We start from the raw sequence: 22627 nt of genomic DNA on the forward strand, positions 1-22627 counted from the left end.
ACCTGGTAGTGTGCATCTGGAAGGCATGGCTGACGTTCAATGTTATAGACCCTGGATGAGGCCTAGACCAGCCAGCGGCTGGTAATGATTACTGCAGGATTAGGAGGGCTGGCTCCAGCCAGTCTGGGAGAGACCCCCAAGAAGGGAGGCCCTGGAGGAGGTCCCCCTTCCCTCCCCCCAGAGAACAGCTTTGTTCCAGGGTCTGTTTCAGGAAACAATTGTAGTCACAGTTCTCACACACAACAGACCAGAGACCCCAAACCATTCCGCAGGGTTCCAGACCTCCCTCTTAGGTTGACAGGGAATGCTTGATAAAGCAGCCTTGCTTCCAGGAAGCAGGACACCCCCCTCCCCCACCGCCCCACCTCAAATACTCTCCTTAACAAAAGGCTTCTCCCCAGCCCCCTTAGAACATCTTTCATTCTCACTACTCTTGCAGGCAAATCTAAAGGGAAACAGACTTTAGAATATCAGAGGAAGTGACATGGGAAAGTGTTATCATTTACCAATATTTCTGACATGGTCTCTTTCTGCATAAGTTATTTTTATTTTATGATCTCCTTCAGAGTTTCTTAAAAACAAGGAGTCCTGCAACCTCCAGAATCAGAAATGCCTGTGTGTCAGGAATGGGGGAAGAGTAGGGCCTAGGTTCTGCATTTTTAAACAAGAGACCGAGTTCTAACACACACTAACATAAGAGAAACCCGGAGAGGGTACAAGGAGAGGGAAATGGAAGTGGGTGGGGAGCAGATAAGAATATGCTGAGCCTGAATCCACAATGAGCGAGGCCCTGAGTGACTCATGTCACAGAGGGACAGCTGGTCAGGAAAGGTCTTAGGCATGGGGCCCAGTGACCCACACCTCTGCCAGGGATCACATGGAGATCCTCAGGGAAGACAGGGATAAAGAAGCACCATCCTATCTTCCCTAGGACATGAAGAGGTATAAGGGTGTGCATGCACGCAAATCCTGCTTTCTTGGGAGCACACAGCTCAGATGGAGTTGGGGAGGGGGCTTATCCACTCCCAATTCAAAAAGTGAGAGGTAAATTCAGTTCAAGGAAAATCCAGTTAAAGACTAGGGAGACACCTGGTGGTCAAATAAGAAAAAGCAGAGTAACAAAGGCAATGGAAAAAAATATATATATTTTTTTCTTTTTTTCAGTAAAACTGGAAAAGCCTCTACAAAAAGTCATGATTGCATCCACTCCAGCAGTCCGAAGCATACCATGGAATGAGTGTCTAGGTGGCAGGCACTCTGGGCTCACAGTGCCCTTCCATGGCTCTCTTCCAGGCTTCCACCTTTGTAGCTAGCCCTCGTGTTATATACAAGGGTGAAGCACCTAGATCAGATGGTAGTAAGCACCACTTCAGGGGAGGCTTCAGAGTGGCGGGTAGAGGAGTTTGGTGTCCACCATGTCACCCCTTGGCTCTGAAAGCCTGGGCTGGAGTTTTGGCAAGAAGTTCCCCTATTCCCCTACAGGTTCAGGGAGCCTGACCCCCCTGCTTTGACCTCACCTTGCTCGTTCTCACCTCAGGGCCTCTGTATTTACTTTTCCCTCTGCCTGGATTCCTCTTTCTCCACATGTTCACATGGCTCAATCCTAGTTCTTTAAAGGTCCCAGCTCAAATGTCCTCTGCTCAGAGATACCTTTTCAAATCTTACTCTAAACTAGCCTGTAAGCACTATCACATTACTGTATTTTTCTCCTTTAGAGCATATATTCACTATTGAGAACTATGTTTTTTGTGTGTTTGCACACTGCTTGTCTCTTCTACCAGGTTACAGGTTCCATGGAAGCAGGGACCTCATCTGTCTTGTCAGTGCTGTATTCCCAGAATCTAGAACCAAGCCCAGCACATAGTAGGTTCTCAAATATTTGCTAAATTGAATTCTCTCGCAATGAAACCATTCCCTATGCTAGGCCCCTCAGACTGAGACAGGGGCCCATAGCTCCCAACTACAGGACAGAGGCAGCCCTAGCAGAGGACTGACAGCCTCTACCCCAGACTGTCCTGCTAGGCTTGTTTCAGTGTCCAGCTCTGCAGTGTCTTCACCTTGAAGGCTTGGAGAGGTCTGGCTGGTTGGGGTTGCGGGCCTGGTTGGAACAAGTCTCAGAGATCTGGGGCATAGCCCCCTTTTTGCCAGAAGAGGGCTTTTTGGCCACTAGTCCATTGTCATCCTTGATCTTCTTGAGCCGGGCCTTGCTCTTTGGTGGTATGGAGAAGGTGAGAGAACTCTTGTTGAATTCAAGTGGGAAGACACCTACATCTCCATCAAAGCGGTTCTTGGACACCTGCAGATACCGTTTCCCTGGCCCAGTTACCAGTTTCCTGTCCTGCAGGATCAGAACGTTGTCTGCTTCCTGGCTTGCCTGGGAGATAAGGGGCAGAAGGAAGAAGGAGCAAGAAGATATATCAGAGGAGCGTAAAGGAAGGCTGAGCGTGCAGGAATAGCAAGAATGTGGAAAGGAAAAGTACTTCCCCTGTCACCAAAGCTCTCCGAACTATTGACCAAAATGCTGGGGTCACTTGAGTATTTTAGTTCCCTGACAATCCTGTTGCTGTCCCAGATTGTGTACATGCTATTCCCTCTGCTGCTAACACATCTGGCTCCTTGGATCGCCACCTCACTCAACCTGAGCTCCTTACATTTAGGTCCCAGTCTAAATGTCTCACTTCCCTGGAGAGAACATTCTTGATCCCCATAAATAAGAAAGGCACCAGCATCTTTCTACTTCTGTCATTCTTTCCCCCAGTTCCATGTCCGTTTCATCATGGCACATAGTTTACGTTCCTTGCCCTGCCTTCCTTGTGCCCAGCCCAGGCCTGGCACGTAGTAGGCATTCACTCAGTGTGCCATGGAAGCTCCAGGATGCTAGGCTGATCCTGCTGCCCAGAGGGCCCTCCCACTTACTTGCTTATTTCATACCTATTATTAGCCAAAACCCAACCCAACCTTTGTTGACACCTCTTCTAAGAAGTCTCCCCAGATGTCCCAGGCTGACTCAGATGGCTTTTCTCCCCAAATACGTGTGCTGCCTATCATAGTTCTTAGTATTATCATGAAAGTGCAACTCACTCAGTCATGTCCGACTCTTTGCCACCCCATGGACTATACAGTCCATGGAATTCTCCAGGCCAGAATACTGGAGTAGGTAGCCTTTCCCTTCTCTAGGGCATCTGCCCAACCTAGGGATTGAGCCCAGGTCTCCCACGTTGCAGGCGGATTCTTTACCAGCAGAGCCACAAGGGAAGCCCCAAGTATTATCATATTGAGTTGTAATCACTGTCTCCTTTTTTTTGTGCTGTGCTACATGGCATGTGGGATCTTAGTTCCCTGACCAGGTCTCCAACCCTCGCTCCTTGCATTGGAAGCACAGTCTTCACCACTGCACTGTCAGAATACATAGCACATATATTCTTCATGTCATGACTCCAGAGGCAGCTGCCTCCTGCCTGTTCCAGATGGGTAGTCAAAATGATTTAAGGCTGAATGAGGGCTGTCCCTGGTCATACCTGCCCCCTCTACTCTCCATGGCTTGAGATCCTCTAAAGTCCACTTACTTTGGCTGAGCCAAAAATGGATGCTGTCTGTAGTTCTTTATCATCATCCTCTTTTCGGGGGTGAATGACCAGTGTTACATGGCAGCTACTGTCTGTTGCAAACTTCCGAAAGGCCCCGACAATGTAGTCTTGAGCTGCAATCCTGCCCAACAGAGCAAAGAGGTTATCAGACACACAAGGACAAGAATGAACACATACTCCTGATACGTTCACATCTTACCACAACATCACTCTACTTCCCTTTACCCAAGGACTCACACTTAAATCCCTGTCCACACTTACCACTGTCATACCGCACACCTCTATAAAGACAGAAATACATATAGAGAGGTATGTGCCTGCACATATGTCAGAAAACAAGCGTACAGTGTTTACCCAGAGGCCAGCTGCCTGAGAAGATGTGTGTTTAAGCGGGTTACAGCTAGACAAGAGGAGGATGTCACCTGTCTGTGGACAGCTGCTCATGACCCATCATGAACTGCAGATTGTCGATGACCACATGACAAATGTCGTAAACATAAACTGCATGTTGCATTGTGTCTATTACAGTCCTGGGAAGAGGAAGAGACAATGAATTCAAGAGTCAGTTACAAGTAATCTCTAGACCACGGCAGTCTGAAGACTCTGTTGGGAGTCTGTTCTCCTGCCCTCCTGTTCTTTGAAAGCCCCAGGCCTGGAAACCTCACCTGATGCTCTGTTGCCCATGAAAAGTCATGAAATAGAGGGGCAAGTCCTCAAAGCGGTCAGCCCACTCATCGTATTTGTCCAGTTGCTCTTCCAGTCGTCCCACAGCGAACTGTGTCAGCATGACACGGGCTAGTCTCACGTTGCTGATCTCAAAGCTACCCCACAGTGTGTTCACTCCTTGGGTACACAAATCCAGGGCATACTCACTGATGAATGTTGTCTTTCCACTGCCTGTTGGCCCTGCACAGGGGTTGAACACAGACCTGGGTGAGGAAGTAAAGCCCTAACCTTGAAACCAAGATCCACAAGAAGCTTCAAAGTTGGGAGGGGAAGGCTCCTCTTAAACATTTACTATGGCCCAAACCCACATGCTTTAGTCATCTAATCCTCTGCCCCCAAACCCACCCAAGCAGTAAGTTTCCAAAGGGTTACCTGTGAACACTGTCAGCTCGCCCTTCCGATGTCCCTTCAAAAGACGATTGAGGTCTGGGAAGCGGCTCCAGCGAACACCAGCTGCCTGCTCCACGTTTGACAGTTCTCCTAGCACCTCCTCCCGAAGCTGCCGGAAAGACACGATAGACTTGTGCCAGGCGGGCAGGGCAGTACGCAGAATACGAGAAAGATTTAAGCCTTGGTTCAGAGCCTCCAGGGGAGAGGGCTGCTTGTCCCCAGGCCGCACCAAGGAGCATCGTTTGGGGTTCAGTTTTCGGGCAAACAACTTGGCAGCTTCCCAGGACCGAAGGTCATTCCCCAGCCAGAGCACAACCCGTCGGAACTGTTCGAGGTAAGGAAGCAGGGCAGGGGGTAAGCAGGCTGTTCCTCGGGGTAGGGCTAGAGTGGGCAGCCCTGTGGACTGGTTCAAGGCCAGACTGTCCAGCTCACGACTTGTCAATACCACTTCAACATCTCGTCGACTGATCAGTGGTAACCCAAACAGATTGTGGTAGGCACCAGGCCGGGGAATGGTGGTCTCCATATACTGCACCCCATCGCCCTGGGTTTCGGCCCCTAGTAGCTTCAGGCCTCGCAATCCCAAACCTCCAGGGGAGAACCAAGGGAAGACAAGCCTGCGAGCAGGCCGCAGATAGCGCACGCTGAAACGCTTAAGTGTGTCATCTGTCACTTTGGTGAGGCCAAACATCATGCGAGCTAGCTGGGCTTCCTCCGACTCAGGCAGCTCCCAGAGAGGTATGGCTCGGTCCCAGATCCTCCGGACCTCCTCACTGTCCTCAGCTTCTGGGGCCTCACTGAGTAGGACCCCTTCTCTGGCCCCACCCCCTTGCCCCTCCACGCTGGCCTGAAAGTCTTCCCAGCTCCCCTCTGCTAGGGTGGTCATGCAGAGAAAGCGGCCAGTGGTCTTGTCAATGAAGAGGCTGAAGGAAGCTGCACCAGTCTGGTGCTTGAGCTTTGAGGCCCCCACAAAGGGACTCGGTGCCCGCAGGCAGCTGTGTCCATCCTGGAAGGGGATCCCACGGGCCCGCAAATACTGGCGGATTTCAGTTGTGGTTACAGGCAGCACTGGTGCCTCCAAGGCGGGAAGAGCCTCCTTCCTGTACCGTCTGCGAGGAGGGCCGGGGGCCAAGCTTCGGGGCAGGCCTCTCCGTCCCATCCACGCCCCACGCAGGGGCAGCAGGATGCGGAGGGGGTACCCGCTTCGGAGGAGGACCCACATTCCTACTCAAACGGAGGAAGTTACTGCTTGAAATGCCTTAGCCTGGTTCAGGTGCCTTCACTACTAGGTCATACCTTAGGGACCCTGCACGCAGCTCTCTTCTCCCTCTGAATCCTCTTCAGCCCCTCTACATTGCTACCTCACATCCACGCCAGAGGACGTTTTCACGTCCGCGTTCCTCTGGCCGGTCCCTCCACAGCTACCTCACCTTTGCCACCTTCCGCGCTGCCCCTTCCTGACGCGGTGTCTCTCGATCATCTCCTCGCCGCTACCGCCCCTCCACTGCCCCTCTTCGTCGTCCTCATCTCTGCAGCTGTCTGTGTCCCTTCCGTGGTCCCTCGCCTCTGGGCCCCCTCCTAAAGGACCGCTCCACCGCTCCTCTCAAGGGGACTCCAGGCGACTACAGTGTCGCTCCGCCGCTCCCGCCGAGGAGCGCCCGTCGTGCCTCCGCCGGGTGGCTTCCTCGGCTCCACGGCTAGGAGCTCCGCCGCTCCTGACCCCAGCCCCCGGGTCACCACTCTCGTCTAACCCCTGTCGCCTGCAACATGGGTCACACGCGAGCCATTAGCCGTGACTTCGGAAGCAAAACTGCCGCCTTGCAAGTGTCCCCGGAAGCGGAAGCCTCTGGTTCGTCCCGCCTCCACTCCGCGAGACCCGGCTTGGCGACTGGAGAGCTGTGGCCATGACTGCCCGCGGGACCGCGAGCCGCTTCCTGACGAGTGTCCTGCACAACGGGCTGGGTCGCTACGTGCAGCAGCTGCAGCGGCTCAGCTTTAGCCTCAGCCGTGACGCGCCCTCGTCCCGCGGCGCCAGGTGAGCCGAGGAAGGGCGCGGGGATGCGACTCCAGCCGCTGTCGCCCCGGGTCAGGGGTCACCTTGCTCACCCTTCTCGGGTCCCTCAGGGAGTTCGTGGAACGGGAGGTGACCGACTTCGCCCGCCGGAATCCCGGGGTCGTCATATATGTGAACCCGCGGCCGTGCTGTGTGCCGAGAGTAGTGGCCGAATACCGTGAGTGGGGCCGGGCGAGGGCTGGAGGGCGGCGTCGGAGGGGGGTTCGGCCCGTTTGCCTGCCGCTCGTCTGACCCCTGCTTCGCTTCTGTTATCCCCATCTCCCTTCGACCAGTTAATGGGGCTGTGCGCGAGGAGAGCCTCAATTGCAAGTCGGTCGAGGAGATCGCCACGCTGGTGCAGAAGCTGGCCGACCAGTCGGGTTTGGACGTGATCCGCATCCGCAAGCCCTTCCACACGGACAGTCCTAGCATCCAGGGTCAGTGGCACCCCTTCACCAACAAACCGACAGCACTGGGCGGGCTGCGCCCTCGAGAGGTCCAGAATCCTGCCCCGACCCAGCGGCCAGCACAATGAAGACCAACTCCATACCCACAGTTTGGACTTTTACTCCAGCAGAGGTGGTTCCTGCTCCTGGTTTGCTTCACGGGAGACAGATGAAGCCCACCAATGGGTACTTTTGCTTGGGATAAAGAAGAGCTGCCTGTCTCTTTTGATGTCCACCGTGAGGGGCAGGGACTGTGAGTCTCCTCATTCTTAGCCAGTTGACATCCTGAAACCTGAGAATCTTCAGAGATTTGACTTGGTCTTCATTTCTTAAATCCAAATCAATAATAGTGATCTCAAATCACAGTGAGGGCTTTCAAGGCTGGCTTCTGAAGAATTCCTTTTGGCCTGTTTCTGTAGCCAGTGACCAAGAGAGTCTGCTGTGAGCCTGGCATTGGGCTAGGCCCTTTGTATCTATGTGAATGTTTGTGTGCAGATTAGAAAACTGAAGTTAATAAATTTGCCAAGGTCACACTTGAAGTCTGCTTCAAAATATGTGCATTTTAAAACTGTAACACCATTTTTTGACTATCCTAAAACCAGAAGCAAAATGAATAATAACTCTTCAGGATGGTGTAGTATCAAAGGCCATATGATTAATCTAGGCTTAACCCTTGGAAAGAGTGATTCTCAGACCATCTGATTAAAAGGCAGCATCTTCTAGACCTAGGGAGGGGAGGAGATGATGAGAAAAAGAGCCAGGAGGTAAAAATCTAGAAACTTTTGTATGAATTCTTGAATTATCATTAATTTTGTCATCCCCTTATCACCACGATCAGTAAATAGTGATCATTTTAAAAAGCCTGTGTGCCTGCTCAGGACTATCAGGATGGAAGCTGAGGATCCCAACTTCTGCAAAATTAAAAAAATAATTTATTTGTGGCTGTGTCGGGTCCTCATCGCTGCACACTGGCTTTCTCTAGTTGTGCACAGCCTTCTCGTTGCGGTGGCTTCTCTTGTTGTGAAGCACAGACTCCAGCGCACATGGGCTTCAGTAGTTGTGGCGAACAGCTCAGTAGTTGTATTCCTGGGCTCTAGAGCACAGGCTCAGTAGCTGTGACGCATGGGCTTAGATGCTTATGGGATCTTCCCGGACCATGTCTCTTGCATTGGCAGCCAAATTCTTTACCACTGGGCCACTAGGGAAGCCCTGAAAATGGTTTTATGGAAAGCAAAGCCCACCCTGAAGCATCTTTATCATAAGCTTAGAAGCCTGTCTCCTGGTGATCAGGGGAAGACCAGCCTAGACCAAGCAGACCACTCATAGTAGCTGTGGGGAAAAGGGTATTTATTAACCAACAGTAGGGGGAGGAGCTGAGCCCAGCCTCCCCACTCTGTCACATGCCTGTCCCGCCTACCTGCGTGGTGAGCGGTGGCATTTCTAAAGAAGTGTAGCCAGTTTACAATAAATACATTCATTGTGGGGTAGAGGAAGGAGAGGTTGGGTGAAGGGCAGTAAAAATCCGTGGGATTCCACGTTCTCAGCTACAAAAATAACAGTCATCCTCACCCGAGGGAAATGGGGGAGCTCAGTCAGGTTTTGATTGTCCCATGTGGGCCTGGAGACTTCAGAGGCCCCTGGACCCTGAAAGTGCCCCGGTGAGGTAGGACAGGGGTGGGAGCCAAGCATCCAGACTCCCAGCCTCTGCCCTTTGCATAGTTCCGAGAACGGGCATCAGTGCCAGGTGAGACATCAGATCTCTCCTCCTCCTGCTCTGATCTAGGGGCAGCAAATGCTTGGTCCCCAAAAGGGAGGCTGGCTCATTGAGTGCAGTGTTGGTCACCCGTCCTAAGGAAGTGTCTGCAAGGACAGCTAAATGGGAGACAGGTCTCCCTCTGAAATGTTCATGGACCAAATCCGACAGACACAGGTTCGATGCAGCAAGGGGAGGCTCAGAAGGTGCATGTGAATGGAAATGTAAGCACATGTGCGTGAGGAAGACCATGCCCGGAGCTGTCTCTGGCACTCCTGAGAGTGACCAGGGAGTAGGGAGGCTGACTCACAAGGGCTACACGTTAGGGGAGAAGAGGGAAGGATGCAGTAGTCTTACCTTCCCAGGCTGGCCTGTTGCCAAGCTCTTGTCAAAGAGGTCATCACATGGGGCTGGGACTACAGGAAGACTAGATAGGATGGGAGGTGGCAATTGAGAGGGTACCCAAAGTCCAGAAGAAGGGATGAAACGCAGGAATGCACCAGGAGGTGGGGGTGGGGCCCTGCAGCCCAGCTGATAGGCATTCTTCCATGTGTGCACGTGAATGCACGCAGGGCTCAGGTGGCTCTGGTGGCTGGCAGAGGTCTGGTTTGTTTTCAGGACCATCCAGCACATAGGGCCAGGCAGAGGGTGGTGACCTTGAGGCCACCTGGACCTGCAGAGCCCTGCCTGGGAGAAAGAGGAAGGGTGTAAGCAGACAAATGGGGCAGGAAGATGGCATCCTCTCCTCCCAAGTGCTTAGGTTAAAAAGGAAGAGGAGTGGGGGCTAGGACTGCAGAGCCTGAGGGGCACCTACCTCTGAGGAGCACCGGTTGACCTGGGCTGCTCACAGATGAGTCTGTGGAGAGACTGAGAAGGGGGCTTTGGCTGGGCCTGATGCTGGCCAGCCCTACAGGGACATCACAATGTTGGGAGAAAGGCCTGGAGTTGCGGGGATGAGGGTAAGGTGTCCGTTGGGGAGGCAGCGGCCCAGCCTGGTACAGGCAGGCTGGTTTGGAAGAGCATTTGTCCTGGGAGGCTGGGCTCAGACAGAGCTCTCATCCAGGTGCTCTACGAGCTGTGTGTGCTTCCTCTTCTCCAGGATGCGGCTGAGCTCCTCGGTGAAGGAGCAGGGCCCCGCTGGCACTCCATTGTTGCTCTGCCTCAGGAGCACGTAGCTGTTGCCATTCATCCTGCGCAGCCGGCTGGGCAGCGTCACCAGCCCATTGGTCAGCTCAGTTGGTGGTGGTGGGGGGGGTGGCGGCGGCGGGGCTGGGGTTCCCTCTCCGGGGATGATCTGGAGGCAGCCACCCTCTAAGCCCCCAGCCCGTTCCCCATCATCACCGTCATCATCCTCTCCAGGACACTGGCCTGAGACTGTCTGCAGCTGCACAGCAGAGCCCCCTGCCCGGCCGGCCCGACCCAGTGAGTATTTTCGACGGTGCCCTCGTCCACCTCCCCGAAGACAGGCCACGTAGAAGAGGGAGGAAGCCAGGATGAGGCAGAGGCCACCAAGTGCAGCAATGGCTAACACGTAGAGCAGCCGCACATCCGGTGCCAGCTGTGCCCCAGGCATGGCAGGGGCTTGTGGAGCAGGGGCTGGAGTGGCTGGTCGCACCGTGAGGCTGTAGGAGGCCAGCAGGGTGCGGAGGCCGTTCTCTTCAGCATAGCAGCCGTAGTTGCCGCTGTGCTCAGGCTGCGTGTCTGTTACCAGCAGCCCATCCACACCCACGCGGTAGCCATCCTGCCCATCGCTCAGGCCCATGCTCCCATTGAGCAGCCACAAGGCCCTGGCCAGGTTGGATGGCTGGTCACAGGGCAATAGGACATCATCACCCCGGAGCACAGAACGGGTCTTCAGTGGTGGTGGTGGCCCTGGAGGGAGCAAGGGACAGGAGAACGTGGTCAGTGCCTGCTTATCCTGGGACGCACTGGAGATGGCAAGCCAGGTGGTTCACTGTTAGATCCCCAGCACCACGCACAGAATCTAGAATTGCAGGACTAAGCCCTCTGTGCTCATGCTCCCACGCAAGGTTCAGTGGGCCCATCTCACTGGTTTCAGTTCCTGACATCTACCAGTGATTCCTCATCTCTGCCTCCAACAAAGAGTTTTCTACTGAGCGTAGACTTGACTTTCTTCTACGTGCCGTACATCTCTTGGACATGTCACAGGAACTGAGGCCAAAAGCTCCCTCTTAGACTACACTGGGTATTTTTCTTGAATTGTCATCACTGTGTATGGCACCACCAGCCATTTCCCAGAAACCTGAGTTTCCCTTGTCTCTTTCTCCCCTTCACCTTTGTATCTAACCCTCACTAAGATTCTGCTTCCAGAATCTTTCTCAGACCTGTTCACGTCTCTCCTTCCCCAGCTGCTGGCCCTCACCTAATCCATTCTTTATGCAGCAGTGGGGTGACCTTTTAAAAACACTAAGCTGATGATGCCATCCCCCTGCCTCAGCACAGTCTTGCCCATCTCTCCAGCCTCTTCTCTTGTTCAAACACCAAGCTTGCTCTTCCCTCTACTTGGGTGTCATCCCCTTCCTCATGCCCTGTATTAGCCAGGTTAACTTGGAGGAGAAAGCATAACAGTGAACAAAAGCTCAGATTCCAGTTAGCCTGCTTGGGGTTAGGCTCAAATTCTCAAAGAACTGATCGATTTTGGGTAGTTTACTTATTCTCTCTGTTACTCGGAGAGATTGCCCCTCATGGAGATGGTAATAATGGCACCTTTCTCATAGGAATGCTCTGAGAACAAACGAAATGCATGTGTTTGATCAGTGCTTGCCACATGGTAAATCCTCGGTACATATTAGCTATGATTATTATGATTATTGCTCTTGCTTCAGATATCAGCTCAGTCATCTGATCTTCCTTGGGGAAGAACCTATTATCTCTCAAATCCTTTAGTTGTAATTATTTCTTTTGTATCAAAAAAAGCCAAAGAAAAGAATTGTAATTTATTGTGGGATCATTTAATTGCCTGTGCACATACTTGGCTGTAAGCTCCAGAAATGAGGAAAAACTTCACATCTTGAACCTGTTTGCTTATTTATAACTTTTCGTTTTGCAACAAATGTTTGTTGAATACTTACTCTGTGCCGGGTCATTCTCAGTGAAAGCACAGACAGAGTCATTCAGATATATATATGCACATACGGATGGCATCAGATGGTAAAGATGACAGACTATGTTGCCAGACCCACACACGACCATGATGGCACTTACCTGTGTCCCTGTTGCCCTCGCAGCCTCGGTTTCCTCTCTCCATGTCCTGTATGAGTGCTGTCCTGGAGACAGAGGATTGGGATTCAAGAACAAGGGGAACTGGGCTGTAGTTTGCCCAGTGGAAGGGTCAGTAAAGCTGTTACTAACAACTGGACCCTACTCCCCGCAGCTGGCAGGCCCTCCTTCACCCCTTAGGCCCTGATCCCCGGGGCAAATGGGACCCTTGAGCGCCCCCCTCCCCCCGACTCCCATGCCTCTCACCTGCTACTTTGGGACCTGTTGGCTATGGTGGTGGTCACCATGCAGGCATGGGTGCTGGGGTCCCAGCCACAGTAGGGGTCCCGGGCCAGGATGCAGTCATAGCAGGAGCGGTAGCGGGAGCAGCTGGACAGTGGTAGCTGGATGATGCCACTTGGGGCCCCCACGTAGAGGCTATGCTAGGAGTCAGAGAGAACAGCTGGTTGGCAGCACCTCACTCCCACTTACAGACACACACACACACACACAGCCAGTGGCCAGCCTCCCACCTCCCTCTGTCTACTCTGGCAAGACCAGAATATTGAGGGTCATGAGTCAGGGGCTACCTGCATCGGAGAGATGACCAGGTTCTCCACAGACTGGGGCTCCTTTAACACCTGTGTCTCTTCAATAATGTGCATCCCAGAGCCCAGGACCACAGCCTTGTGGATCCAGCCATCAGCTGGTATGGGAATGGCAGAAGGTCAGATTCCAGTGGAATCTACTCTCAGCCCCCTGCAATAAATAGCCTAACGGGAACCGCTTGGAGTCCTGAGGTCAGGGACAAGGATTCAGCCAGTAGCAGTGGGTTCTCCCGAGATTGGAAACTCCAAACTAGTCATGGCAAGAATTATTGGATTTAGAAGCATTAGTGACCAGGGTCAAATGTCATTGTGGTTGGTGACAGGAGTCAGCAGTCACCAAGAGCTAGTGGTCCTTGGGGACCAGTAGTGATTGTTCACTGAAGAATCAACATCAGTGGTCACCAGGGTTTTGTGATCAGGGTCCTCCAGGGGACTGGACGTCAATAGGGATCAAGGACTCAGGCCAGCAGTCACCAAAGGGCTCAGGCCAGGGGTCAGAAGCACCTGTGCCCAGAAAGAGCAGGTCATAGGTGGGTCCGGCAGGTGTGCTGACAGGTGTCCCCGTGAGGTGTGTGTAGCGCACACTGCGCTTGAGCAGCAGGGGCCGTCCGCGTGTGGGCACCACAGGCCGAGCCATCAGTGGGTGTAACTTCACAAAGTCCAGAACCAGAGATGGCAAGTCCTGGGATGAGTTGTAGCCTCGGCTTCGCAGTGAATCTGTAATGCACTGTGGTGGGGGATAGGGTGGTGAATCTTAGAATTCTACCACTGGCCCACCCTCCCCACAAGGTTACACCTCCTCCCCATCTTAGGGGTCCTGTCTACTCAGCACTGACCCCAGGCCTCAGCACTCACCGAGCCAGGCCGGGGCTCTGGCACCCCACCCTCGTAGCGGCCCCAGCGCCGGACACCATCCTGGTATTCCATGTAGGGGCCTGCGAAGACAGCCTGCACCTCGGCCAGGTCATAGCGGCATATGGCTGAGGCCTCGAGGGTCTTCCTAAGGATGGGATGGAGGGGAGGAGGCTGAGTCACACCGAAAGGAGCCTGCCTACCTGCCCAGCCTGGAGCCCCCCGTCGCCCTGACCAATGCCAGCTCCAAGTCCACAGGCCCTCTCCTGAGTGGCAGCAGACCCCTGGACGTGCCTGAAGTTCTCCATCTGCAGCTGGCTTCCCCCCAGGGGGTCCTATCTCATCTCCCCTGACCTCTGCTCCAGTCCCTATGCTGTCCCCATCCCTCGCCTTCCCGCCATCCCTGAACTGACCACTGTGTGGTCAGCGTGAAGGCCGCATAGAAGTGTGTGTGTGCTGAGGTGTCAGCTTGCAGGCTGCAGACACTGCGCAGCATCTCATACTGTGGGATGTGGCAGATGAGGCGTGCCTTCAAGAAGGAGGTCCACTTCTTCTGCAGGATCTTCTTCCCTCCCAGGTCTCCCTGGGGGGGCAGGGGGCAGGGGGTCAGTGGCCAGGGTCAGAGATTCAGCCTCTACACCCTTGCCCTGACCTCAGTCCTCCTCACCTTGCACACCCGGGCCACACGGGCCACGCGGTGACTGCTGCGGCTCTGAGCAAAGCTGCCTGCACCCTCCTCAGCAGCACGCTCCGTGAAGAAGTAGTAAACTTTGTCGTCGTCACCCACGGCACTGGCCTGGCTCTCCCGCACCAGGACGGAGAACACAAACTCAGCATCTGTGGGTCAGGTAGCTTCTGAGATAGTTTGGGGATCTCCACCCACTGCCCCCACCCCCACCGCACTGCCCTTATTCAACCACACCCAGGAAGAGACAGGCTCACCTGGGGATTTGGGGATGGGATGATGGTCAACTGCCCAAGGGAGTACGGATGCAGAAACAGTCCCCTGCCCCCCATCACCCTGGGCCTCATCCTCCTAACCATTGAGCCAGTGCATTGGTGCCTCCTCTGTCCTCAGGGAGTGTGGGTGCCGGCTCCGGCGGATGTCAGGGATGCTCCGGAATTCATACCGAGTGGCTGTGTAGAGGCCTCCATCTGAGGCATGAACATGCCCAGCGTGAGAGACACATCACACACAAGACACATAATACTACATGGGTGGCAAGTCCTAGCAATGAGATCCATGTCTCACAGCATGCCTGTGGTTGAGGGGCCTGTGTGGAGAGGAGAGCATGCTTACCAATGATGAGGCCAGTGAAGCCGCGGGCTGGGTCGTAAGGACACTTCTCTTTCCCCTCCTCGAAGCTGGTTGGCAAGGTGAAGGCCTCAGCATCCTGGGGGAGGAAGGGCCCAAAGTCAGTGATCCTGAGGACAACAGGGGTTGTCGCCGAAGGTCAGACGGGTCCAGGGTCAGGGAGCAGGGGCGGCAGTCAGGGCAGGGGCAAACACACTCACAATGGCTGCACAGAGAGGCTGGAAGGCATGAGTCCCACATGTGTAGAGGTGGGTGGCATTGAGCCGCTGCAGGAATCGCACATGGTTGAAGCACTCGGTCTGTGGGATAGATGAGGGCTGTGAGCCCCGGGCCTCCTTAGAGACCGCTTCCATTAGGCCAGCTCTGTGGTCTGGCTCTTGCCCCCACCCACAGGACAAACGGTTCTTTCTAAGATCCTGGTGGGTATTCTCACTGCTCAGGACACAGACTGTTCCTGGGAACTTGCTGTCCTTTGGTCTCCCAGGGGCATGACTGCTCTTCCCTTGGCTAGCTCAGCTTACCTGACACACTTGGCTGGCTTCTCCTGCATCTTCTGTAGTCCCCTAGTCTGGGGGCTCCAAGGGCTCTCACCACCTGAAGATGCTTCTCTCTTGCATCTTCACAGCACCGTCTGCCAGTCATGGAGCTCCCACACCCACTTCAGGGTGGCATTACCAAACCTACCCCCCAGGTTCCAGCCATTGCTCCACCTGCTAGCCCACAGACATGTCGAACTCATGCTGTCAGAAACCAGGCTCATCCCCTCCTCCGTCCTGTGCATCTTCTCCCTTAAACCTGTTCTTCCAGTCTTTCCCACCTCACTTCATCCGTCCATCCTATTACTCAGTCCAGAAACCAGGCGTCATCTTTGCTGCTTCCCATTCCCTCACCCCCACATTCAGTCTCTCCGTGATTAAGTCTTTATCCTACACGTCCCATGACTTGGTCCACTTCCCCTCCACTGCCACCACCCTAGTCCACATTATCACCGTCATCTCTTCCCTGGGCAGCCACAGCGACCACCTGACAGCTCCCCCACCTCTCTGCCTGTCTTTACAAAAGCTGTTTATTGATTCAGTGAATGAGGAATACATGCACACGGTGTAAAATTCAAAAGGTACAAAGGGATATGTTGTAAACAGCCTCCTTTTTTATCCTGTTGCCTTCAAAGGAGACTGCTGTTACCATTGTCTGGATTTTCCTTTCAGAGAGATTCTACCAGTCAGCACCCTCTTGCAACCCACTTTCCAAGGCATATTTTAAAAATGTAAACCAGATCATGTCACTGCTGTATTTAAAACCCTCTGTGACTCACCAGAGTCCTGAACATAGGGCCCCACATGCTCCTGGCCCTACATGACAGAGCCCTGCCCCTTCCTCTGGCCTCATTCACCCTCCTGCAGCCAGTGGCCTTCTCTGCCTATCAAATGCCCTAAGCCGATGCCCTCTTGACTTCTTTGCCTTGTTAATGATTCCTCCTCCTGTCTGTTACCCAGGGTTTGAGTCCATGCAGGCCTCTATGTCTTTACCCCACTCTCACCAGGTGCAGACTTTGGCATCCAGCCCTCCTCTCCACCAGCTTGCTCAGGCCTCCCTCCTCTGACCCATATGATGCCCCCCACCTCCGCACTACCTTTCTTCCCTCCAGACTCACTCTATTTTAATTCATTTAGTGCCTGAGACCAGATAAGTATTCTTAAAATAGTGTTTCCCCAAGATGTTTCCATTAAAAAGGGGGGATCGGGGAGGGGGAGTTCTGTGGTCAAATGAATAGAAAACCACAGGTAAAAGCTACCTTTACTGGAGACACCTCAAAGCCTTAAGGGTATCGCTGTGCATTGTAGGATTGAGCATACAGCATTTTCCAAACTCATCTAACTATTAAACATCTCTTTTGAAAATTATTGCTTCTCAGAACATGCTTTGGGAAATGTTCTTCTAAAGTCAAAGAATGATCCGGGACCAGCAGTGTGTCAGCTTCATCTGGAAGCTCATTAGAATCGCAGAATCGCAGGCCTTTCCCCAGACCTTCTGAGTTAGCATCCGCATTTATAATACACCCAGGTGATTCGAGTGCATGTTAAAGTTTGAAAGTCTCTAAAATATCAAATGGTGAGGGTACTACTGTCAGAATAAAATCCAAACCCCCAGCTGGGTGTTAACAGCCCTCCATAAATTGGGCTCCATATGCTTCAGCAGCTCCATTTTCCACCCATGTTACACTTAGAGGCATCCTTTGATGAAATCTTCTGGAGACGCCTTTAAGTGCCGCAGACCCACTAAGTCAGAATCCCCCAGCTTGTGGGCCTTGGGGTATTTTTAAAAAGCTCTCCAGGTTCTTCCCTGGCAGTCCAGTGGTTAAGACTTTGTCCTTCCACTGCAGGGGGTGCCAGTTCGATCCCTGATTGGGGAACTAAGATTCCGATATGCCACGCCACAAAAAAATAAAAACTGTGTAAAAAGCTCTCCAGATAAATCTGTTAGATAGCCAGATATAGGACCCCTGCAGACATTCTGTTCTTTAGCTAGAAAGGGCTGACACTTCACTAGAGAGTGTCAGTTTCTCAGTCATGTCCAGTGTCCAACTCTTTGCAACCCCATGGATTGTAGCCCACCAGGCTCCTCTGTCCATGGGATTCTCCAGGCAAGAGTACTGGAGTGGGTTGCCATGCCCTTCTCCAGGGGATCTTCCTGACCCAGGGATTGAACCCAGGTCTCCCGCATTAAGGATAGACACTTTACTGTCTGAGCCACCAAGGAACCCTGACACTTCACTAATACCTATGGAAAAGTGGGTATTTGAGCTATTCCTTGACCAAAGCCTCATTTTTCTCATTGAAAGTGGAGGATAACACCATTTCCTAGGATCATTTTAGAATGAAATTAGATAATAGCTAAGTCAGCACTTACTAGAGATTACCTATTGTTATCATGATTATTATTTGGGAGCCCAGAGGAGATTAAGATAATATCCAAAACCACACTAGTAGGTCACCAGATGTTTGCATTACAAGTATCGCTCCCAGGCCGGCCCCTCCAGTGGCACTCACAGTGTCTATTGTGGTTGCTGCAACTGACTGGCTGATCTGTTTCTCCATCTGTGTCCCCACCAACTGTGATAGCCCCCACTGAAGAGAAAAAGGAAAGGAGTTGGGAACAGGGCGGATCACATACCTGGTTGTTTTTCCCTTTTTGATGACATTTGCTTTGCATCTCTGGAGAGGCCTCCCAGCGAATCTGGAGGGGGTGGTAAAGGAAATAGGCTGATGCATAGAACCCAATGCCTTTGCCTCTCCCCATTACCTGTGGGACAAGGTGATAGGGCCCCAGGGTGAGGAAAGTGTCAGAAGGAGCATTGGATGTAAAGGAGACCTGGGCCAGGAAAGGCAGTGCTGTCTGACCAGGGGGTTAACAGAGGACTGACAGGGTTTCCAGGAAGTTGAGGTCCTACGATGCTGAATGAAGCTGGATACCCTCTGGGCGGTCTAGGCTCCAGGGGCTGACCTCTTTGTGAGTCCCATCTCCTATGTCTTGCGCATTGAGAGAGAACAGGGCACCTCGGGCTCCCACCAGCAGCCTTGCAGAGGCCTCCTCCAGCAGCAGTGTTGAGTAGTTCTGGGCTTGGCCCTTGAAGTGCCGGGTCCCAGAGAGCTCTGGGGAGAGCGGGATCTGTGAGCCCAGCCCTGGGACTGCCTGCCTCCCCACCTCCAGCCCCCGGCTCCTGCTGCCTTTCGAGGTTGGGGCTGTCAAACCTTCGTAGGGGATGGTCATCCGTGGGGTGGCATCTAGTTCTCTGGATGGTCTCCGCAGTGAGGGTCCAGGGACTGCAGTTGCTGTGAGGAAGCTCAGGAGGAAGGGCCAGAGCCTCCCCCACATCTTCCTGGGGAGGCCCAGACCAACAAGACTCCCAAAGGGAGCCAGGGCCAGAGGTTGGGGGATGATGGGAAGAATAGTCACAGGGTATTAAGGTCCAGGGAGGTTGCTTAGAAGGTCAGAGGTCATGGGGCCAGGGAGGGTCCTGGAATCGGGAAGACATGGAATCACATGATTGTGCAGCCATGGAATCCCAGGTAAGAGGTCAAGAAGAGGGGTGGATTCCAGACTGCCTCTCGGCATCAGTTACAAATTCCATGGTGGGGTCACACAGGGGTTGTAGATCACTGGTGGGGTCACCCTGCCCCAAAAGCAGGGCTAGTTCTGGTTCACTGAGGTCTGTTTTCTGAAGAAAAGAAAAAACAAACAGAAAAAAAGTCCTTTCTTTTGTGTGTAGATGGAAAGTAGATAGCATTCCCCTCTGAGTTCAGGTGGTATCAAAGCGAGGAGGCCCAGCATCTACGAAACTCCCACAAGAGGATGAACCCCGTCATTCTGTCCTCCTTGCTGTTCAGATGCAGGAAGCTGGGTGGAGCTTGCCCACTTTACAAGACCCTAGACTCCCTTCAACCCAAATCTCAGGTGACAGCCGTTCTGTAACCTAGTCAGAAGCTAAGCTAGGCCTCCATCTTGGTAGAGCCCAGGTTCTCAGGAAGAATGCCTTCTCCCAACAGTGAGACCCAACTCGGGCAGCAGCTGCCCCTCCGCCTGCGGGGGTGCCTTATGCAGGAAGGCCTGGGCAGAGATGCTTAATGGGCCTTTGTTTATTTTGTCCTATTTTCCCTTTGTTTTTTCTTTTCCCTGGCCTGAAAGCTCCCTCTGGAATTTCTCTTTAATTAGATACTTCTCCTCCTCAGCATTCCTCTCCAAGGGGGTGCACATCTCTGCCCTGCCCATGCGAGTCTGTACTGTATCCTCTGGCTAAGCATCCACACATGCCCCTACCTGCAAACAGGAACTCACAGGCACCAAGGTGGGTATCTGCCCCCTCTTCCCTCCCCCACTCTCAGCAGTGCAGTTGTCATACCTGAACAGGAAGCTCGAGCGTGCAAGGTCACTTAACTGAGGCATGAGCAACAAGGAAAAGGTGAATGATAGGGTCCCTGAGACCTTGGCTACCTCCCTTGGTACATCTTGGAGACTGTTACCACACCTGGACCCTCCCTCATGGCAACCAGATGGGGATGGGATTGGGATAGGTGGTAGGTCTGATCTGACCCCTGAACTTCAGGTCTGATCTCTGAAGTTCCTTGGTTGGGCTAGGTGTGGAGAAAACCTGACTCACCCAATCTCATGAGACAAAGCCAGAAGCGCCACTGGCCTCTCCCTTTCCTTCCAGGTCAAATATTAACTAGGTGGCCTTGAAGAGAGGGCAGGGACTGGGAATTGGCCAGGGGGAAAACCGGAATTTGGAGGGTTTTTTCAAGAGGTAAAGGTCACTACTGTTCTGGAGCAGAGCCCAAAAATGGAGAATGGCGTATGAGTAGACTGAAGAGGCTCCCTGGACCACAGGAGGGGCATCGGATCCTGGTCTGGGGGCTGGGGCAGCAAGAGGCCCCAGGCAAACTGCCCAGGCCCCATCTCTCACTGTGGAGGCACACCTATTTACCTTTGGGGCCTCCTATTTGCTTAGTGCAGAAGTGGGGCAGGGGCGGGGGGAGCCCTAAGGCTAGGAGGGATCAGCCTCTAGGATTGGGCAAGAGGAATACACCCCAGGTCAGAGGAACCACTCAGAGCGTGGTGCCTGGCACACTGACAGAGGTTTAAATGAGTCACGTGTGTCCAGAGGAGGGAGATGTGCATGCACATAGATACACACACATACATATTCATAGGAGGGCTATGAGCACACATACACATGAAGAGTCAGCCACACACATTCACAGTGAGGTCTGCACACATATGTTTACCTAAAGGGCCTGCCACCTGTCTATACATATTTACATGTAAAGTTGTATTCACATGCCCATTCAATTAGCAAGGCACCCAGTCTCAGGGATTAACAAAGAGGGTTATACACCCAGACATGTCCCTATGGAAGACTGTACACCTATTCACAGGAGGGTCCTGCCCCTGTAGGGACACGCACACAATCCCACGGATACAGTGAGTCAGGCACCATCATGTCCACAAAAGGATCAACTACATTTATATGCACACAGTCCTCAAACACACAATTACATCTACACAGAGACAAGCATATGTACACATAGGGGTCCAGTTCTCACGGCAGGCTTGGAGGCTATCAGTATCCACTGAGGGTGAGATGTAGAGCAGAACCCTGCCTCCCTTCCCCAAAGTCCTAATTCTAAGCCCAGAATCCAAGTTTGTGTTTGTGAGTGTGTGTGTGTAAAGAGGAGGGAAGTTTCTGATCTCAGATGCTCAAATAGGATGCGTGCATGGGTCAAGGCCAGTCTTGCAAGGGATGGAGGGGCTACATAACCCAGGCAGGAGGAGGCCCCTTGATGTAGCAAAGTAAAGATGCAATGGAACAGGTAACTTAACCCACCTCTACTGCAGTTCTAGATATGGAATTTGGGCTGGGAGCGCTCAGCCTGCATTTAACCTGTTGGGCAGGAGGGTGGGGCTAAATGGGGCGGGGGGACGGGCGGAGCTGCCATCCCCTTCCCCCAGTGACCACAAGGCTTCAAGGTCTCCAGTCCACATCCCGCACACTATCTCAGGTTCCAAAGCTTGCGATCCTCCCCCAGGGCCGGCCCCCTGAACTCTGACCACCTTCCCGCTATTAGATCTTGGGGTGGAGGGAACTGAGGAGGGTAGCCAACAGGATCAATGTAGGATAGGCAGGCTGTCAACCTTCATCCCAGATGTCCACCCGCCTAGTGTAGGCGGTATCCCTCTCTGCCCAGTAGGATGATGGTCTCTCCGGGCCTGAGAGCCCCTCCCCCGCTACCTTCGCCTTCCTTCATCCTGGACAGTTTGCGGTTCTCTCCTCTCCTCAGATCTAACCTCAGTCTCTCCTGCTGCAGCTCGAGGACGAGCTCTCCTTCGATCCCGCCAGACGCCAGGAGACGTGACCCAGATCCCGGGGAGCACTGTTCACCACGCGGGCCCCCGCCCCACTCCAGATCCCGACTCTGCGGTGGCAGGTCTGCGACCAGCGCCGCCCGAGGCCTGGCCCGCGCCCCTCTAGAGCTTTTATGCGGGACTAGGGGACTTGGCGGTGAGAAAGGCCTGGCCGAGCCTGGAAGGTTTAACAGACGTAGGGAAGGCCTGGCCTGGCCCCTGCCCCCCGGCGCAGGCCCTGCCGCTGCCCGCACTCCACGCCTGTCTCACCTTTGCTCGCAGATCCCCGGCCATGCAGACGGCGATGCGCGGCTCCGCGGCCCCACAGCACCAGCTGCGGGAGGAAGGGGCCGCGGCCGGAGGCGGGGCTGGTGGAGGCGGAGCCGGGGGTGGAGCAGGGGCCTGGAAGGCGGGGCCAGGGAGGCGGGGCCAGCAGGGAAGGGTGCGGGGAAAGGCGCTCTCTGCTTTCGCATCCCCACCCTATACTATAGGTCAAGGCTCACACAGTGCCCTCGGGCGTCTGGCGTGTCCCGCCCCCTAGGGCCGCGCCCCCTGGTGGTGGTTTCATCACCCTGTGCGCTTTGTAAGGACTTATCCCACCTTCCTACCCCTCAGACCTAGGACCCCTTGGGCTTGCTTTCTCCGGGGGATGTGCACACCTGTCCTCTGGCAACGCTCCGAAGACCCTCTGGCCAGTCCTCTAATGCGGAGCTCACTTTTTGCGCTCCTGCTACCTGCTTCTGCTCTCTGCCTAGGACGGAGGGGCAGAGTAGGTGGA

General features: G+C 53.7%; 3 protein-coding genes across 7 annotated transcripts; 1 reads left to right on the forward strand and 2 right to left on the reverse strand.

The window, feature by feature from the left end:
* Positions 1-1123: 1123 nt before the first annotated feature.
* TWNK (twinkle mtDNA helicase) lies at positions 1124-9608 on the reverse strand. Of its 3 annotated transcripts, none has more exons than XM_027529047.1 (6): positions 9313-9608; positions 4686-4812; positions 4253-4493; positions 4010-4117; positions 3567-3708; positions 1125-2374 (listed from the first exon to the last, which is right to left on the reverse strand). In XM_027529047.1, exons 1-6 carry the CDS (start codon positions 9586-9588, stop codon positions 2054-2056), a joined length of 1215 nt encoding a protein of 404 aa, XP_027384848.1. In that variant the 5' UTR covers positions 9589-9608; the 3' UTR covers positions 1125-2053. The 3 variants fall into 3 exon arrangements, with proteins under 3 accessions (XP_027384847.1, XP_027384848.1, XP_027384849.1); XM_027529048.1 differs by lacking the exon at positions 9313-9608 and adding an exon at positions 6134-6479; XM_027529046.1 differs by lacking the exon at positions 9313-9608 and having other exon boundaries at positions 1124-2374; positions 4686-6515.
* MRPL43 (mitochondrial ribosomal protein L43) lies at positions 6568-7741 on the forward strand. The gene is made up of 3 exons (XM_027529057.1): positions 6568-6738; positions 6828-6934; positions 7050-7741. The coding sequence occupies exons 1-3, from the start codon at positions 6608-6610 to the stop codon at positions 7289-7291; spliced, it is 480 nt and encodes a 159-aa protein (XP_027384858.1). The 5' UTR covers positions 6568-6607; the 3' UTR covers positions 7292-7741.
* On the reverse strand, positions 8533-22228 carry SEMA4G (semaphorin 4G). Of its 3 annotated transcripts, XM_027529044.1 has the most exons (17): positions 22120-22213; positions 21332-21388; positions 18702-19168; positions 18454-18602; positions 18124-18186; positions 15150-15248; positions 14935-15028; positions 14676-14789; positions 14302-14471; positions 14048-14217; positions 13638-13782; positions 13287-13509; positions 12765-12880; positions 12442-12617; positions 12181-12242; positions 9770-10827; positions 8533-9642 (listed from the first exon to the last, which is right to left on the reverse strand). In XM_027529044.1, the coding sequence occupies exons 3-16, from the start codon at positions 18823-18825 to the stop codon at positions 9998-10000; spliced, it is 2535 nt and encodes an 844-aa protein (XP_027384845.1). In that variant the 5' UTR covers positions 18826-19168; positions 21332-21388; positions 22120-22213; the 3' UTR covers positions 8533-9642; positions 9770-9997. The 3 variants fall into 3 exon arrangements, with proteins under 3 accessions (XP_027384845.1, XP_027384844.1, XP_027384846.1); XM_027529043.1 differs by lacking the exon at positions 21332-21388 and having other exon boundaries at positions 22120-22228; XM_027529045.1 differs by lacking the exons at positions 21332-21388; positions 22120-22213 and adding an exon at positions 19850-20052.
* Positions 22229-22627: the final 399 nt, after the last annotated feature.

This window comes from Bos indicus x Bos taurus, chromosome 26 (assembly GCF_003369695.1).
Source record: "Bos indicus x Bos taurus breed Angus x Brahman F1 hybrid chromosome 26, Bos_hybrid_MaternalHap_v2.0, whole genome shotgun sequence".
In the NCBI taxonomy this organism is placed as follows: Eukaryota; Metazoa; Chordata; class Mammalia; order Artiodactyla; family Bovidae; genus Bos; species Bos indicus x Bos taurus.

Bases quoted from the DNA above. Each gene is read 5' to 3' on its own strand.
- TWNK (XM_027529046.1), bottom strand. From the start codon at position 5,925: ATGTGGGTCCTCCTCCGAAGCGGGTACCCCCTCCGCATCCTGCTGCCC. The intron at 4,118-4,252 runs GTGAGGTTTCCA...TCCTCTTCCCAG, and splicing joins CATGGGCAACAGAGCATCAG to GACTGTAATAGACACAATGC. The intron at 2,375-3,566 runs GTAAGTGGACTT...CTTATCTCCCAG, and splicing joins CCATTTTTGGCTCAGCCAAA to GCAAGCCAGGAAGCAGACAA.
- MRPL43 (XM_027529057.1), top strand. From the start codon at position 6,608: ATGACTGCCCGCGGGACCGCGAGCCGCTTCCTGACGAGTGTCCTGCAC. The intron at 6,739-6,827 runs GTGAGCCGAGGA...CGGGTCCCTCAG, and splicing joins CCCTCGTCCCGCGGCGCCAG to GGAGTTCGTGGAACGGGAGG. The intron at 6,935-7,049 runs GTGAGTGGGGCC...CCCTTCGACCAG, and splicing joins GAGAGTAGTGGCCGAATACC to TTAATGGGGCTGTGCGCGAG.
- SEMA4G (XM_027529043.1), bottom strand. From the start codon at position 18,825: ATGTGGGGGAGGCTCTGGCCCTTCCTCCTGAGCTTCCTCACAGCAACT. The intron at 12,881-13,286 runs GTGCTTCTGACC...TTCCCATACCAG, and splicing joins CCTGCTCTTTCTGGGCACAG to CTGATGGCTGGATCCACAAG. The intron at 12,243-12,441 runs GTGAGAGGCATG...CTCTGTCTCCAG, and splicing joins AACAGGTCCCAAAGTAGCAG to GACAGCACTCATACAGGACA.